General features: G+C 43.8%; 1 protein-coding gene across 1 annotated transcript in view; it reads right to left on the bottom strand.

Annotated features, from left to right (window-relative positions):
- Positions 1 to 13,747, bottom strand: part of LOC135898620 (uncharacterized) — a 39,465-nt gene that overhangs the window by 14,258 nt on the left and 11,460 nt on the right. The window contains exons 3-4 of the mRNA XM_065427667.2: positions 5,257 to 5,348; positions 3,618 to 3,769 (exon numbers count right to left, since the gene is read on the bottom strand). Of these exons, the coding sequence (XP_065283739.1) occupies positions 3,618 to 3,769; positions 5,257 to 5,348 (244 nt within the window). The remainder of the gene's footprint in view (positions 1 to 3,617; positions 3,770 to 5,256; positions 5,349 to 13,747) is intronic.

The following is a 13,747-nucleotide window of genomic DNA, read 5'->3' as shown; positions in this document are numbered from 1 at the left end:
CTACGGAGGTTGTACAGCTAACATAATTCTATATAAAAAAAGCAGGAAGATACCTATAAAGAAGGGGGTCAGACAGGGAGATACAATTTCTCCAATGCTATTCACTGCATGCTTAGAAGCAGTATTCAAGATATTAAAAAGGAAAGACCTAGGAGTAAAGACCGACGGCGAATATCTCAGCAACCTTCGCTTTGCCGATAACATTGTTCGATTCAGCAAAAATGCAGACGAGTTACAACAAATGATTGACGAGATTAACAGAGAAAGTGTAAGAGTGGGGTTGAAGATTATTATGCACAAGAGAAATATAACGATAAGTAGCTGGGCAAAGGAACAAGAGTTCAAGATTGCCAGTCGGCGTCTAGATTTGTGAAGGAGTACGTTTACCTAGGTCAATCACAGACAACCCTGATCATGAAAAGGAAATTCACAGAAGAATGAAAATGGCATGTGTTGCATACGGAAGATATTGCCAGCTCCTGACTGGGAGCTTGGGAGCTTACCATTATCATTGAAAAAGAAGCTGTACAATCAGTGCATTTTACCAGTGCTGACTATGGGGCAAAGACTTGGACACTGACAAAGAAGCTGCAGAACAAGTGAAGGACAGCGCGCAACGAGCGATGGAACGAAGATTGCTAGGCAAAACGTCAAGAGACAGAAAGATAGCGGTTTGCATCTGAGAGGAAACGGGTATAGACGATATCCTAATTGACATCAAGAGCAAAAATGGAGCTGGGCAGGTCATGTGATGCGCCGGTGAGATAACCATTGGATGATTAGGGTTACAGAATAGGTACCAAGAGAAGGAAAATCCAATCGAGGTCGACAAAAGACTAAGTGGAGCGATGAAATTAGACAATTCGCGGGCGCTAGCTGGAATTAGTTGGCGCAGGACAGGAGTTATTGGAGATCGCAGGGAGAGGCCTTCGTTCTGCAGTGGACATAAAATTGGCCGATCATGATGATTATGATGATCATAAAGATGCATATGTCTCTCATGGCATGGTAGGTGCATATGCGAGAAAGAGCAAACCGAAATTCGCTGGCGTGACTTTGCGGACTCAATTAACTCTGATACTCATAAACCCACCATTCTTTTGTCTTTTAGGGATGAAATGTTGTGGCTAAGATGGCTCCACTATTGGCTCTCGTTAACAGTGAAGTAGGGAGATTTTTTCAGAACATTGTCTTGCACCAGTGATGCATTATTGCTTGTTGCTAAACGGGACAGTTTTGCTCACTGCTGTCAGCTTATAGGCTGAGTATACAAATTTCAGAGATGCAACTGACGCCATGTTCGTGGTTTTTCTTTTGATACCCGCATATATTGATCTGAAAGGGGTCACAACCAAGTTCGATATATATGTAGTTCAAAATATCAAATTAAAGTTTTATACAGAACTTGTCAAGAGGATTTTACGGCAGTTCGTGATACAGAATAATTCGTTATTGTGGGTTTGACATATCCAGTTTGTACTTTGCATACATTATTTACCCTACCGCATATCTGTAATTGTGAATAAATATTGACGCTCAAATATAATGATATTGATTTAAACTGCCGCTCATGAGGCTGCATAGCTAATTTTGGTTATACGCTGGAAGTTGTTACATGCCTTCTAGGGAGTGTACTACCGAAACGATTTTCCAAATTAGTTCATTATTCGTAGAGATTGTGGAAGTGCTGCACCAATTTTACCATCCTGCACCAAAACACATTTGAAGTGAAGTTGCTAAATGAAGCTGCATGTGGGTGTTCAGTGGCAACTACAAAGCCATCGCTGTATGATTATTAGCCTTGGAATACAAGCCTGAGCAATCCCTTCAGCTTCGACATATTTGGTGCGCTTTCGGTGGAGAGAGAGCCAGAGAGTAACCTTTATAGTAAAGAGCACACAACTGCAGGTAACTCTTCTGCTCTGCAATGGGTGGTCCGTTCAGTTCAGCAGTCCAGTGGCCTTAGCTGCCCTTCTCGCTCAATTGACCAGGTTGAGCTGGGCCATCGAGTTTGAGCTGGACAGTGCTTGCTCCCATTGCCGTTTGGTGGGGTGTGTTATGGGTGTGACCTGTGGTATGCTTGCGCAAGCCCATACCATGTGGTAAAGCGTTGCGCATTGGTCGCAGTGTGGATATCTATAGAAATGCAGCTTTTGGCGGAGCATTGTAGCATGGCCGCAGGGAAATAAAATTTTGTGCTATACAATATACTAAAAAAGTTTCCCTGGTTTGCGCACACGCCAAATACACAACGTACTACATAACTAGGCTTGCTATGAAACTGCTAATATCACTGCTGTAGGGATGCATTAATTTTCACGAAGTAATTTTAGAAACCCTAGCAGATTTCTTTTCTTTTCAGAAAATACTATGCAAGCTCTGTGTATCAGTAATGGATGTTATCAATTATTTCTCGGTGACTCCCACAACACACACATAGGCAGCTTAGTAACTTAATAACAGTTTCATAATTAAACTTAAATATTTGTTATACAACAAAAGAAAAGCCCATGAGCCTAGCAACATAAAATTCATGCCATTATTGTCAAGCACTTTGTGATTATTTCTTTTAGGTGACATATAATTAATTCAGTAATTTTTAGAACATAGTATACTTAATATACAATAAAGCTATTGCTAGGATCTCAACATTACTCTTTCATGCAGGTGAACCCTGGCAAAGGAGTCTTTGTTAAGGAGGCGCAGAGGACGTAGCTGATATCACGCCCAAAAGAGTGCTTGTTGTACAAGGGAGTCAGGAAGATCCAGTGGCGTATCCTTAACTTGAGGAATAGGAGCGCCACAGGAGCAGCTTGTCGACGCTTCGTCACGCAGGATAAACAGACACTACCCAGAAAGGCACTGACAAATGAGAAGCTGCAGGCTTTCGCGAGTGAGTATCTTAAACCTAGCAAATTTTGCAGTGTACTTTTTTGATACATGAGCAACTGGCTTAGCGATTTAAAACATGCTGCACTTTCCTATTTCTCAACCGATGATTTGGCAGCCTACATCGGCAACAAAGCGTCGGAAGTGCGAACAGCAGACCGACTGCGAAAGATGAACCGATTTATCGCACACTTACGGAATGATTTAAACAAATAGTGCTCAGGAGGAAATTATTTACGGCTCGTTTGTCTTCTATATGATGCATAAATCATTTTGCACACACCTGCATGGTGTTCTGTACTCATGAAACACATGATTATACCACACATTGCTGCATATTCTGCGTTGGCCATAACCCGTTCATCCACCCCCCCCCCCCCCAAAAAAAAAACCACACTCCCATATTGCCGGTGCGCCCCGTATGCCCCTTACGGCCCTGCATCACCCATGTGCCCCCGTATCACCCGTAAGACACATACCCGATGTCAGCCGTGCTACACACGCATATATATATATATATATATATATATATATATATATATATATATATATATATATAATTCGAATTTTAGTAGTATGTTGTGAGTGATCAGTTGGGGTTTATGCCAGTCTTAGTGAAAATACCTTTCACAGTTATACACTGCACTGTCTGTGCATGGGAATACTCGGCTTGTTCAGGCTCTGGCTTGAGAACTTTGGGATGAACATTGATGTGAGATTTCACTTACGAGACCTTCACCCATGTGTAGCAGTGCAGCGTCCTCTCACATCCACCGTTATGTCTTGCTTGGAACCTAGACTTCACACATTCGCATCTGAGGTTATTCCAATCCTCTAGGGTAATCATTTGTAGGTGAATGTCCTGATAAGATTGAAGAAACTTGGGAAAGAGAAATAAAGATTTAAATGAAATGTAGTTACAGATAATAACTCTGGGAGTACTCAAAGCTATTGATGACCACGAGTAATTAATCCCACTTAGATATTTGTGATAATTGAAATCTGATCGAAATGGCGAAATTTATATCTTAATGATGCGTTTACAATCACAAAACGGGCATACTTGGTGGAACTCAAAAAGAAATTCTTGTCTAGGCGTACAGCGAGAATGCACATTCATTCCTCCATTATTGGCCTATAATTGCAATATATACTTTCGCCATCACGAGCAGGCAGGAGTGGAACTGCGCAATGAGAGAAACGCTGTGGCGTAGCACTCGAAAGCGAATATGCCGAAAGGAAGAGCAAGAACTTGTAAGTATCCTAGAATCATGAGATGCTATACTGCGCAGCGCATGTGCTTTTCTACAACGTACTGTTGGCAACACTGCACAACCGCCGATGGACGCTCGCGAACGGTAGAATATGTAATGCTTTGCTCAAACAGAGATGGTGTTGCAGAGAAAGTACCGTATTTTTAAGTAAATAATTCTACCACGAATAGAACGTGAGAAGGAACTCTTGGTGCCTCAGAAAAAGAATTCACACACACACACACACCTGTGTGTGTGTGTATGTGTGTGCGTTCGTGCGTGTGCGTGCGTGCGTGCGTGCGCGCGCGCGCGCGCGTGTGTGTGTGTGTGTGTATTGCGAATACAAAGCGAGGTGATACCTCCGCCAAGGAGCAGGAAATCACTCATAAAGACGGACGCCCGCGGTGCGCTCTATTAAAGGTTACTGCGAACTCTCTTCACCAAATACAGCGAGAGAATGATTGAAAGCGCCATTTAGTAAGTCACTGCTGACGTCTTTCACACTGCCGGCGAGAATGCCGTCGTCCTCCATGGCGCCGTTCGGAAGTGCTCACCAGCGGAGTGTTGCGATTTGTGGATGTGTAGAATGTTTGTTCGAACACGGTTCTGTCCAGAATAGTGATTACAGTGATTCCAAATGGTTTAGCTCACTGCAGTTTGAACGTGCTGAAGAAATAAAAAAAAGATAAAAGACAGCCGTAGGTTCGTGTTACCACACCGAATATAATGCCAGGCGCGTTGTATTCGGATTGGAAAACGGGATTGGAAATTGAGGTATTCTCGTGGAAATATAGTATTGCCACAAGTTAAACAATATTGAAGGAATAAGAAGTGATGCCATATTAGGCCCTTGCATTCCTAAGTACGTGTTCTTCGTATTGAGAAAATATGAAGCATGATTTGGTGTTCACAGGTGCGGGTAATAACTAATGTGCAGTCGTGGGGTGCTGTAGGAAAAATGCATATGTAAAATACGCGCACTTGCTTCTGAAGACAAACAATAGTTTGATGCTCACTGCACTAGCGAGCTGAGTTTATTGTACTTCTCAGGCTCGCGAATAATGATATAGTCAGCAAACTTTACTAGAACGAAATAACATTCGCGAATACGCACCGGCAAAACTTCTTGTAAAGGTACCCGTGGAATTAAAGATTTTCCGTCAGGTTCTTGCTGCGCGGTAGTGGTTTGCTGCTTCTGGTCACCGGCTGGACCCCATTATTCCATGCATGAAAGTCATCAGTTCCCAGTTAGCTATAATAAACTTCACAAAAATAAATCACTTGAAGGAGTTGAGTTAAATTACCTAAAATGTTCCTTATAAGGAGAACGCTGAGTTCTCGCGTACAATTTTAAGTAGTCTTCTTTTCTATATTTAAGCTGCTATCATTATGTGGTAGAGGGTTCCTGTATCATGAGGTGAAGAATGTCCCTTACGCAAATATTTATTCAACGCTTTTATGCACAAAGTCACATGAGCCAATGGTCCAAATCGGCGGACTCATCACTTCATGTAGGTATTTACCAGCTGAGACTGCCTTCCCTAGCAAACATTCGCACTTCCTAACGGAACGACAATTTAGCTTTCTGCTGTTCTGGTAGATCAGGGACATAGTATGTTAACAGAGTACTGCTGGTGCAGGAGCTATGAGTAGGTGGAGACCCCTTGATGTTTCAGTGCTTATCATTAGATAGGGTAATGTAGACGCACAGTTCCACGATTCTGTTCCAGCCAGAGTGTAAACACATTCCTTAAATGTGAAGAATATCAGTTACATTTAGAACAAATAAATGTAATATACTAACTCTACGGTAGTATTATATAAATATCGCAGACTGAGTTGTAACTACAAACATCGTTCACCAACCAATATTTGGCGCATTATATGTAGCCGTTAAAATCTGAATTCCTTCTCGAGTTATCATGTTTTTATGAAGCGCCTTTGAGACTTATACCAAAACAGCTCATGATTATCTTTTCTGTGAGATTCAATCATCTCGGCACAAGGCATACTTGGATACATCATCTTTTTATGAAGGCCTTGTCTAAGTGCACTCTGGTGCGTCATTCCATTACCTCTTCTAAATATGTTGTTTCCTGCTTATCGACTTTAATAGCATCAGTCCTAGAGAAATATGAACTGGACTGAAACACTTCAACGAAGCATAAGCTGCATTATATCATGTTTGTGACCTTGCAAACGGTTGTGAATAAAATTGATATGAAGAGCAACAATATTTCGATTCATTAAGGCATATCCTAAATAGCTGGACGGAGGACATACTTCAGGCCACTTTCCCGCAGCCTCGCTTGTGTAGCTGCGTATTGTGAATATTTACATAGTGCTACAATAACCTTTAGCAAAGGCACAATTGGTTTCCAGCAGAACCTACTCACATGAGCAGGAAGGAATGACGGGACGCACTGTACAGGCAACTGAATACTTATTATTGATTTCCTGCACTTCTGATAGCGCAAGACAGCCTATGCTCGTTTTAGAAGTTTCTTTTTGTCATGCCGTTTATCCGTCCCTTAGCGGGATATATCGTTTTCCGTAAGTAGCCCTTTTATTCTTCTAGTATTAGTATCGACGGTGTACATTTCTCGCGAGGTTTCTCGCTTTTGTCAATGGCTCTGGATTCTAAAATTTCGCGCCTCAGCGTGTATTTACATTTGTTAAAACAATGATGTGAAACTGAACGGTGCTATGTTGCTGGAATGAAAAGCGAAATGCCCAGCGGGGATTCTTTCCAAAGATTCTGCATGCGCTCTTCTACTATTTTAGGAAAACATAAGGGCAAGCTGACACGCGAAATTTTACAAGTTATCGACATTGACAGAAGGGGGCAGTCATGCGTGAATACACCACCTATACTGCGAACAGAAAAAGAAAAAGGGCTTTTTGCGCAAAGAAGATATTTCACCCTAAGAGACGGATAATCGGCATTATAAAAGAAAAAAAAAGGAAAGAAGCATTGGCTGTCTAGTGCTAAAAAAAGTGTAGGAAAGCAAAATTAATAAACATTCACTTGCTAGTCCAGTGCATGTGGTCGTCCCTTTCTGTACTTGTGAGTACGTTCCGCTTGTTGCGGTACGTGCAACCAACGAGCTCTGGCAAACACTGTTTTTAAGTAGTAAATGCGTCAGTATTATTATTACGATTAGTACAATAATTAAGAGCAGGTCTCACTATCATGAGACCTTCTCTAATGTAATTGGAAATAGTGAAAAGTGCTGCTTGAGCCCATGGAACTTCCTCTTCTGCTCTGTACTGCTTAGCAATAAAGTAACAGACTAATCACCATGAATTGCCGCAGGTGGAAAACGATCCCACGACCTTCTCATGCGAAGGTTGTGGGATCGTTTTTTACACGCGGCAAGTTGTTTTTAATCCACTTTCATTTCCTATAATCTATCGCTTATTCATTTCATTTATTAGCAACAAGTAACTTCCCCTATGCTGTCCTTGGTGTCAGTGTTTGTTGCGTTCTTATGATATGACTAATAAAAATCTCGCCCCTTTGTTAACCCCCTTTCTTCTCGCTTATTACGTGAGTCTACGCGGTGTCTTGTTCAGCATGGAATCAATATTGCGGCACAAAGTATTTGCATGGTCTAATCATGTTATGTAAGTGGCATACACTGCTACGGCAGTCCTCTTTCGCCCCTCCGTACGAGCACTCTGCGCCATCTAGCATCACCGCTACCAAGCTTGTATGTGGCCTCACACTTTCATGGGGCACACCGGTACGTGCGAACGCTGGAAAATGCGCCACGGGGCAACCGGGCTCCTCTCTCGTACATTTTTTCTGAGACATCGCATGGCGCTGCCGAGAAGCCCACTACTACCCTCTGAGACGAGAAGCATGATGGACCGATTCCTTCAAAGGCTGAGAATTGTTCCCTCATTGCCACGCACCCGGTGACACATACTTTGTGAGCCAGGCAGTCGAGAGCTTCATTGAAGAGCGGCACATTCCGTTTATCTATTGCGCAGCTCGCAAAAACATTGACGCGAAAGACTTTTATTGAAAATCGACACATATGTAGTGCATTTCTTAAGTAGCCTGCTAAAGCATCGAGTTGCTCTCTTTTGGAACCCTAGTCACGTGGTTTGATTCTGCTGAGCATCGGACAAATTTAGGGTATCATTCTTCATTGTAGAGCGACAAATTACCAATGGCACATACATAGCTGCGTAGGTTGTCATCAAGGACGCTCATTGAAGTACGGCACACACCTACTGTCACATACGTAGTGACCGAAGTCGACATCAAAGCAGTTCATTGACGAGTACCACAGACCAAGGGTGACATACCCGGTGTTCCAAGCGATCGCAAAAGAGTTTAAACAGTAGTAGCAACGCCGCCCCTAATATGCAGCGACCCATTTGTCGCGACCCAAAGAGGTCCACTGGAGAGCGGTACTATGTACACATTGCTACATACTCAGTCAGGCTAGTTGGATTTATGATTGGTCTGGAACCCTTCTTTCCTGAAAACAGCAGCCTAATGCACTAAAGATTTGACGATGGACGACCCAGTGACCCAGATGTGCCGGCCAAATGTTAAAAACACACATATAAATACAGATAAATAGATAGTTACCTATGAATTTTAACGCTATGAACGAGCCTATACGAAATTTTACTATGGTGGTTACGACTCATTAGCGGCACTTTTTGGTTGCTCACCCGTCCCAACTGTAGGCTACAACCTTGCCTCAAGGCACACCGCTGAGTGTAGGCCCCAAGCTGCTGACTATCGCTCTCTATAGACTTTGTTGGTTCTTATTGTATGGTGCATGGCCATTCACTCCGTTCTGGACTTTATGAGCGGGTTCACTATGTTTTCATTTGGCGATTCCAGTGAGTGCTCGTCAGCCTAATCTAGCTTCTGCATAAGATCCTCGAGACAATGCATGTTGTCCATGATGCGTTATGCTCCTCGGTGATAAAAAATGTGGCAGAAATTGACGCCACATTCCGCATGTTGTATATATGTCATATACTTCATATGTGCGCTTTCGCACATATGAAGGCACCATGTCGCCGATACAGCCCCTCAGTGACGGCCATTTCCTGCTTCTCATGAGCTCTTAGCATCATGTTATTACCCCTTGTCTAGCGACGGCAGGAAGTACATCGTTTACACACAGTGGTTCTTGCCTGCCGCCATCCTAAGCGATTACTATTTCATATACACGCATATTAGATCAACATGCATTAAAGTGACTGCAGCAAGTTCTCCACATGGTTAGCCTATGTTGTGAGACTTCCAGGAGCGGGACCCTAAGTGCTCTAGGCTGACGTTCCTGCAGACTGATGCCAGAATATAAACAATGTTTGTGAGGCTATCTCTTAAGTTTATCTTTTCCTTACCCATGAGGAAATTACGTAGTGGTTGGTGCATTGCAGCTTATACGTAATATTGCCTTCGAGGTTATCGAATATATGAATTTCGGAACATTATCATGGACTTCATGCTGCCAGTAATCTTCTTGGATAAGATTATTGTATATATATTTGCTAAAAATGTACAAATTTGATTTTAAGGTATCGCAGAAATACGCCTTATTTAAATCAGAAATATCGCGAATTTTTACATGAAAGAAATTGCTGTACTTTTTTATTGCTAGAAAGACTGCAATTTATATCAGTCTGAGTAAATGCCTACCGTATCCTTCGTCGTGAACATATCGAACGTGTTCATTGACCTGATTGGGTCCGGATTCTTTCGATCTTTTGTGCTGTATAAATTAAAGAAATGTTATTTTCTGCGTGCGATACGTGATTTTCATGGACAACATTATTGCAAGTGTAAGCCCAAAAGAAACAAATGCAATTTTTCTATGGCCACCCTCTCACTCTTACCCGACGTGCTCTAAACCTAAAGTTAAAAAATTATGATAATTAGAGTGGGAGGAATAGTTTCTTCCGATTTTTTCTACAGTGCCGACATTCCTCATTTTAGAGCTGCGAAAGTACCGAATCCTTTTTGTAAATTTGGGCATAATTATAACAGCGACCGGTCATTTTTGAGATAGACTACTAAAAAGCCTAATCAAGACAATGAGAAGAAAGGGCTTAAAGCAAGAGGCCCGATTTCTTTGTTAATCATATCTAAGAAGCCAACATTGCTATAAATTGAGCTACCAAGTCGCGGGAGCTCAATCCGTGAAAGCATCACACGCGTAATGTGAAGACCTGGGATCGTTCCCCACCTGCAGCAAATTGTTTTCTCATCCACTTTTATTGCCAATAATTAATTATTTATATAATTGAACTAGTAAGTGCAAGAAATGTCCCCTATGTTTTCTGTGGCGTCTTTGATGGCTTCTCAAGACATGATTATTGAAAATTTGGGCCCCTCGGTGTACTCCCTTTCTTCTCGTTCTTTTATAACGAAGGTCTCAAATCCGGCAGGAATGACGCCTTCAGGTTGCACCTGCCGGTTTATTCACCTGTCGCCTTCCCCCAGAAAGATCACGTACTCGTGACCCCTGCGGCTGAAAGGATGTTCCACACCCTTCGCAAAGGTCTGTGAGTGGTGGCAAATCTTACTTGATTGGTCGATAACTTCCACAAACCTATTTAGTACACAATTATCATACGAATGAGACCTAATAAACTACACAACAAAGTATCGATATTACGTTCAAGAGCTATATTACAGCAACATTCCAAAGCGAAATCATTGGATGCCCCATTACGCAAAAATCCGTCGATCTCGGCGTGACCGAAAGATACTACCGAAAATGACCGACAAGTAAAACACATCCAACTGAAACACGTCGAACTTCTCAGGGAAGTTCCGCTAAACAAAGTAAATGAATGGCTTTGAAAAGGAAATTTTGTGCATTTCGGTCAGGGTGGGAATCGAGCCCGGGCCTCCGGTGTGCGAGTCGAGCACGATTCTCCGGTGCCATGTCAGCTCCACTGTTCTGCCTGGCTAAAGGTGCCAACTAGTACGTGCGTCATTGGGTATGTGATGGCACAACCAATGGATAAAAGGTGGTATTCGTCATGAGTGCATAAAATGGGCGCGTTGATGACATTCCGAAGTGTACAAGCAGTATAACGCTTTTGCATTCCCAAACGTAAGTAGTCTTTGATGTCTCTGCCGAATTGTTGCGACAAATATTTTAAAATTCATGTTTCCGTTAATAATAAATTATATATTAAATGTTATTTAGGTGGCCTACAAAAGGGAAATGTTAGCTATAACTTGAGCACCCGTTTCCTTTATTGTGGAAACAATGAAAGCGAAAAAACATGTTGATGGTATATGTTATTCTTTGCAAAATCCAACACTCCTGTATATACAATATCTAATCCACAACTCATCACAACTCACAACAATCCCGTAATATATTGGTGGAAGGGGCGGGGTACCACGGCTGGAAGTGGAACTCCACCGTCGACGTCGCATCACCGTTCTCATGATGAAGGATGATGAGCCCTCGGGATCAACGTTGTTGCCGCCCCCAACGTCACCATCGTATGCTAAGTCGCTGTCCCCTTCGGTTGGTTGTGGTTGTGCAACCCAAGGATCCCTGAACTTTCTGCGGGGCTGATGGCACTGACGATGAAGAGCGGGTGGCTATGTAGGAACGTGTGAGTGGAATGTACAGATGGGACCGTACGCTTATGCTAGCTAACTTGTTGTTCTACCTAAGAGGCACGGCAAACGTGTGGTTCGAAAACCATGAAGAGGAGCTGACCAGCTGGGACAAATGAAAAGAGAAGTTAAGAGAGCTGTTTGGCAAACCAGCCGGCCGTAAAATTCCCGCGAAGCAGGAACTGGCCCCTCGTTCCCAATCCCTCACAGAGTCCTATGTTACGTATATCCACGACGTGCTCGCGCTTTGTAGTAAAGCCGATCATGACATGACAGATGCTGAGAAGATAGGGCATGTGCTCACGGGGAATTGCTGGCGACACCTCTAATATGCTCATGTGGAAAAGCTGTTCTACAGCTGATGCTACCATCAAAGAGTGCCGACGATTCGAGAAGGCCAAAAGGCGATGCGTCCTGCACCCAGTCAAAAGACTTCCTAACGCTGCTTCAACGTCAACATGTGAAGTTCAGCCCGCACAGCAGCATGTGTCACCATCAGAGGATGTTGTGCGAATCGTCCGACGTGAACTGGACGCGATGGCGCCCGCAGCTTTCTGTTCGCGTATCCCTGATACTACCTCTTGTTCAGTTGCCCTCATATGAGCCGTCGTTCGACAGGAACTTGAAAACTTGGGTCTACATTCAGTCTGTGCTGTCACCAACCCCAGAGCCGATGAGCGCCCTTCTACTATTTGCGCCCCACCCCGACGCTTCTCTCCGCGTTATCGTGACCCGACTGAGTGGAGAATCGCGGACTACCAGCCGATATGTTTCAGCTGCCGCCGCATTGGCCATGTCGCCTGATGCTGTCGCAACTCGTGGCCCTCAACACCTCGCAGGCGAACCAACCTGAGCCGTTTTAATGGAAATGCCCGCAATGTTCCGCCCACCGCGGACAGCGCCGACAGCGGTGACCACTATGCTGAAAACACATGCTACAGTCTCTCACCATCGCCACGTGGACACCAGTCTCGTTCACTGCGAACACGTCGCCCATCTTCCCATTCGCCACAGCCACGTTGCCTGTCGTCGCGTGTGGCCTTTGGCCGCACCCTTTCGGAAAACTAAGAAATGCAGCCCTCGGAGGTGGTGCTGCATTGCCCACTACTGCAGCAAATCCTCTGTCTGTGCTCACAAAGAGAAGTGTAATTGACGTTAAAATAGACATCTTACCTATCCAAGCACTCCTCGACACTGGAGCCCAAGTGTTTGTGATGAGTGCAAACCTACGTAGACGTTTAAAGAAGGTCCTCACCCCAGCAGCTGCCCGAGTGCTTCTTGTGGCGAATGGCGGCGTGCTGGTTGTGTGATTCAGTGCCATCAAAGCATATATTTAAAAAAGCGACGCAGAACCCATCTCGCCTGAGTCTCGATGAAGTGCGATTGACATTCAAGCAGTATAGCGGCATGCCGTATAGCTGAAGACGCGTGTAGCTAAAATCCAAGGTGGTCATTTTTGGACTTACGATGCTTAGGATACATGCGACGTAAGCTTTCTCTGCTATTGGCCCACTTTGGCACTGCACTTGCTTACCAAGGTCGCCTATTAGCCAGATAGTATGACGACGACTGTATCACGACGGCTAAGTTGTGACGATGGAGCTCAGGCCTACAGAATGACAAATGCATTATAACGGCGATGGCATGAGCTCAATGGGCTGACTCCGAGCGTAGACGTGGATTCCGTGAGGATGATGGTAACATCACAATCTGCTGACGAAGCTGCAATTACAATGACGGCAGGACGCTGACAACCTCAAAACGACAGTTTTACAACGGAAGCGTGATAACACCTTACTGGCGATGACGCATCGACAACGCTGACCCGACAATGGCGAGGTAAGTGCGATTGAATCTCATTACTGTGGCTATAGCCTACTGAATGCACATTAGTTCATTAGTAGTTTACAATACGTCTTAGCAAGATGAGCAAGTTGTCTTGCTAATCACTGCAAACATTTAGCCGACGTCTTCAAGTGTATCTTAC

This window comes from Dermacentor albipictus, chromosome 8, assembly GCF_038994185.2.
Source record: "Dermacentor albipictus isolate Rhodes 1998 colony chromosome 8, USDA_Dalb.pri_finalv2, whole genome shotgun sequence".
Taxonomy (NCBI): Eukaryota; Metazoa; Arthropoda; class Arachnida; order Ixodida; family Ixodidae; genus Dermacentor; species Dermacentor albipictus.
Note: the sequence above shows the minus strand (reverse complement) of the source record. Positions and strands in the feature narration are given on the sequence as shown.